Genomic DNA, 4,978 nt, shown 5'->3' with positions numbered 1-4,978 from the left:
TGATGATGATGAAGAAGAAGAAGAAGATGATGATGATGAAGTTGAAGAAGAAGAAGAATTTGTTGAAGAAACAAAGAAAGGCTGAAAGAAACCAAACGAAACAAACTTCATTTCAACAGAGTACAGACGGAGAAGAAGAAGAACACACACACACACACACACACACACACACGCACACACACACACACACACACACACACACACACACACACACACACACACACACACCCCAGCATCATCAACAAACCTCTTCACTTGCTTCTTACGCCCATATCCCCAAACCTCTTCAGAAACATTTCCCTCCGGCTAAGCCTGTTATCAGCAGCATGGATTCCGATCCAGCTCTGCGTTTTGGAGAGATAGAGAGAGAGAGAAAGAGAGAGAGAGAAAGAGGGGGGGTTGAGAGGGTGGAGGGGGGTGGGGTGGAGAGGGAAGCCAGAGGGAGTGAGAGACAGACGAGAGGGGGGGGGTTGTGGCAGTGAGAGAGAGAGACAGACAGACAGACAGACAGACAGACACAGAGATGCAGAGAGAGAGAAAAAAAAACAGAGAGAGAGACAGAGACAGATACTGAGAGAGATAAATAGAGAGAGACAGAAACAGGGAGAGAAACAGACCGTAAACAGAGACAGACAGAGTGAGGGAGTGGGGAGAGAACAAGAGTGAGAGAGAGACAGAGAGTCAGGGAGACACAGAGAAAGAGAGAGAGAGAGAGAGAGAGCGAGAGAGAGAGAGAGCGAAAACTATAGAAAGGTACACATTGAGACAGACAGACAGAGAGACAGAGAGAAAGAGATAATACATACAGACAGACAGACATACAGACACACAGACACAGTAAGAGAGACAGAGACAGAAAATGAGATGAAAAAGAGAGACAGTGGCAGAGAGATAGAGAGACACAAAAGACAAGACGGAGACACACACACACACACACACTCTCTCTCTCTCTCTGAAAGAGAGAGAAGCACACACACTCTCTCTCTCTCTCTCTCTCTCTCTCTCTCTGAAAGAGAGAGAAGCACACACACACACACACACACACACACACACACACTCTCTCTCTCTCTCTCTCTCTCTGAAAGAGAGAGAAGCACACACACACACACACTCTCTCTCTCTCTCTCTCTCTCTCTGAAAGAGAGAGAAGCACACACACACCACACACACACACACACACACACACACACACACACGTACACACACACACACACACACACACACACACACACACACACACACACACACACACACACACACAGAATAACAGGCAAAGAGACAGACAGATAGAGAAAGAGACAAAGAAAGACAGAGGGAGACAGACACAGACAGACAGAGACATTGCAGATCGATTTATTGATCACCTCTCTCTCTCTCTCTTTCTTTCTCTCTGTCTGTGTCCTTCCTATCTCATTTGACCCACGTGTGTTGATGGCCGGGTGAATGCTGTTTGACCAGTGGCCAGGCCAGGCGATGACCGGTATTGTATGGATGCCTTGGAAGGAGACACGAAGGGTCGGTGCTGTACATAAAGCCGTGTTGGTCAGCGGATGAGGTAGGAGTGGTAGACGAGGAAGTGGGGGGGGTGGGGGGGGGAGGTGGAGGGGGGGTGTTTTTATCTGTCTTTTCATTATTTAAAAAAAAGAAGAAGATATCAATACAGTCTGTGCATTGAAAATACATATATTTTGACATTAGCTTACAGCTGGGCCAACATCAAAGTGAGAGCTGTATCATTCATTCAATGGTTTCTCCATTGCAATGCGAAGTCATTAATCTTACTAAAACGGTTTAGTCTTTTGTTGAAGGATTATGACTCTCAAACTAAGAGGCAAGATTGAAGATTGCACTGTCTCTTAGTGCTGCAGCCTTGGAGGGGGGTGGGGGGGGGTGGGGGGGGGGGGGGGCAGTTGGCCTTTGGGAACCACTCCAACACTGACTGTCCTAAAAACCCTCTAGGCCGAGAGAGCGGGGATATAACATGAGCAAGACACTTTCCAATACATACATACATACATGCATATATATACATATATATATATATATATATATATATATTTTTTTTTTTTTTTTTTTTTTTTTTTTTTTTTTTCTGCTGGTACTTTGGAGAAGGCGACGGGATGGTTTCAAGTAGTTATTCTGATTCTTATCCTCAGGTGATGTCAACGTAATATTCATGTGATCTCTTTATTTTCATACAAGTACGTGTGTCTTTAGTGTTCTTTACACATAGGGTATTTATTGATGTTTCTGTCAGTGTAAACTGGAATGTAAGCTTATAATTTTGATGTGATATCTCGGTTACTTGAACCCTGTCATGTATGATTTGTCAGTCGTGTCCAACTTTGACCATCAAAAGACAGCAGAGGAGGCAACTGCTGTCCCAACTATCTGGGCTAGAATGTGATCATAAGATGAGAATGTCTCGCCCGAGTTACATCCCCACTCTCTCGGCCGGCCAAGAGGGTTTTTAGGACAATCGATGTTTGGATGGTGCCCAGAGGCCAACTAGCCCCCCCAAGGTTGCAGCGCTAAGAGCCAGTGCAATGCTACCTCCCAGTTCGACCCAGGCATACACGTCTTTTAACTCACTCAGTACGGCCAGTCCTCTCTTCTCCTCTACACAGACCCCCCGGATGTCCAGTGGGTGTCTGAATGACCCAACCTTTAGCTTCCGTCGTCAGAACTGTGGTATTTCTTTGTCAACATTCACCTCTTCAGTATAAGAGCGTTCCGCTTGCAATATTTTGATGATGGTAATTGGGATGAAACGCTGTTAACGTCGTCTCTTTCGCCGTTCGTATGGAGAGAGTTAAATGCGTATTTTACGTTTGAATTGTGAGCATGAGCAACGGACCACATGTGAATCTCTCTTTGGAGATAATGAAGTTGGCTTGATGGTGGTGGAAGAAGATGAGGGTGGAAGCGGTGTTTTATTTCCGGAAGGGGTAGTAGGGTAGGGGATAGGGGTGGAGGGTGACAATTATCTGGCTGGCCGCTGGAAGAGATGGTAAGTAAGGGGAAGAGGATGTTAGCCTATTGGCTTGGTTTGGTACTTTGGGGGTGTGGGGTGAGGTAGGGGGTGGGGGGGGGGGATAGGGGAGGCGGTGGAGGTGGGCATCTTCTTGTGCTGCTGTGGGTGTGAAGGTGGTTTGCCGTTTTTCTTTTGTTGTTGTTGTTGTAGCTGTATGTTGTTGTTGTTGTTGATGATGATGGTGATGATGTTGTTGTTGTTCAAGAGTTTTTTTCCTGGCTGTTTGGTGTGTGGATTCAGTCTATGTTTGTGTCTGTGAGACATTTCTTATTGATTATTGTCGAACTCACAGACACGCTTCTGCTGCTGCTGCTGCTACTACTACTACTACTACTACTACTACCAGTACTGGGGCTTCTTCTGTTACTGTGGGCGATATCATCACGAATGCATGTCCAATATATCCATGTCCATTTCCTTTCCCTTTGCAGACTGGGCACTGACCCTCATCACCAGTCATCACCACCATGACCAGGTCCTGCCCTTCCCTCCCTTTGCTCTTCTCCTTCCTCTGCTGCTCCGCGCACGTGCTGAACAAAGCCCTCACGGCGCATGCCTGCACCTTCCCGGCCTACCTCCAGTGGCAGGAGGGTGACGAGGAGTTCAACTGGCACACGCGGATCCGCAACGGGCGGAACAGGGAATCCGCATACTCCATCCGACACAACGTGATAGACGTGAGGCACTCCACATCCTCGTTGAAACCGCTGAGGTGGAAATGCGCCTTGACGTACCACAACAAGTTCCTGGTCAGGCGGATGGACCCCGATACCGCACAGCACTACAGCGCATGCGTCAAATTCATACGCCGCAGTTCGTCCATCGTGCAGATGATGTGGTCGAAGGAGGGCCGAGTGCTTGACCCCTTGCTGTGCGACGATAAAAACCTGTCGCTGGATCCTTGGCCGCTGGTGTCGTTCAAGTTCCTCATGGATGACTACACCCCCAGCCCATTCCACGGAGGGTTCAGCATGAGAATCACCGACTCAGAAACCGGAGAGAACGGGTGTAACTACATGCATCGGCCCATGAAGTTCGAGAGCGATTGCCTCACCGGAGAAGGCGTCATCTTCGACTTCATCTCCCAAAGCTGCACACCGGACGCTGGGGCCTTTTTCGTCAGGCAGCGCACCCTACCGGTGACCTCTTGGGATGACAAGGGACAGCACTACGTTATCCTTCGTCGTAAGGAATCCCGCGATCTCTTCTGTCTGCGCATTCCGGCTTCAGGGGAGAAGCACATGAACGCTTTCCTGTTCACGGATCTTGCCTGTCTGACGGAGAAGACAGGGGTGTTGTTGACCGTGCCGCCAAGCCGTGGCGTGAGGTACTTGGTGCTACACCTTCACCGCTACATCTACCGGAGGCTGTGCGACGATGAGTACCCACAATGCGCGGCGCTCACGTGCAACAACTACATCCGGCACGAGTGCCAGAAGTCGTGCGGGGTGTGTCAGGTCAACAAACCACCCCCTACCTGTTCGTTCCCCAGGCGTTTTCGGGGACGTTGGCGCCAGGTGAGGAGGCATGGATGGATGGGTGGGTGGATGGATGGATAGATGGATGGGTGGATGGATGGATGGATGGATAACATTAAAGATGAACAGATGGGATAAAAAAGAGAAGATGAATGGTTTGATTAATGGTAGGCAGAAGTATTAGAATCGTTGATTGATGAGGGATAGAAAGTTGGATATATCTGTAATGGACGAAAAGTTGGACAGAAAGACAGACTTATGACAAACGGACAGAAAGATGACTGGATGGGTGAATGATGGACAGAAGTATGGATGAATTAAGGAAGGTCTGGCAGACAGATGAATGAATGAACAACGGACAGAACGGACTGACGGACAAATGGACGTGTAGCTGACATTGAGATGGGTGAATGAAATAAAGACAGAAAAGATTAATCGATGGCCTTGCGCGCATGCATATATAATT

The 4,978-nt window shown here is 48.2% G+C and overlaps 1 protein-coding gene across 1 annotated transcript in view; it reads left to right on the top strand.

Moving 5' to 3' along the window:
* Positions 1–3,501: 3,501 nt before the first annotated feature.
* The window catches only part of LOC143287842 (uncharacterized), a 7,918-nt gene continuing 6,441 nt past the window's right edge, over positions 3,502–4,978 (top strand). The window contains exon 1 of the mRNA XM_076596081.1: positions 3,502–4,551. Within this exon, the coding sequence (XP_076452196.1) occupies positions 3,502–4,551 (1,050 nt within the window). The remainder of the gene's footprint in view (positions 4,552–4,978) is intronic.

This window comes from Babylonia areolata, chromosome 12, assembly GCF_041734735.1.
Source record: "Babylonia areolata isolate BAREFJ2019XMU chromosome 12, ASM4173473v1, whole genome shotgun sequence".
Classification (NCBI taxonomy): Eukaryota; Metazoa; Mollusca; class Gastropoda; order Neogastropoda; family Buccinidae; genus Babylonia; species Babylonia areolata.
This window is presented reverse-complemented; position numbering and strand designations above follow the sequence as displayed.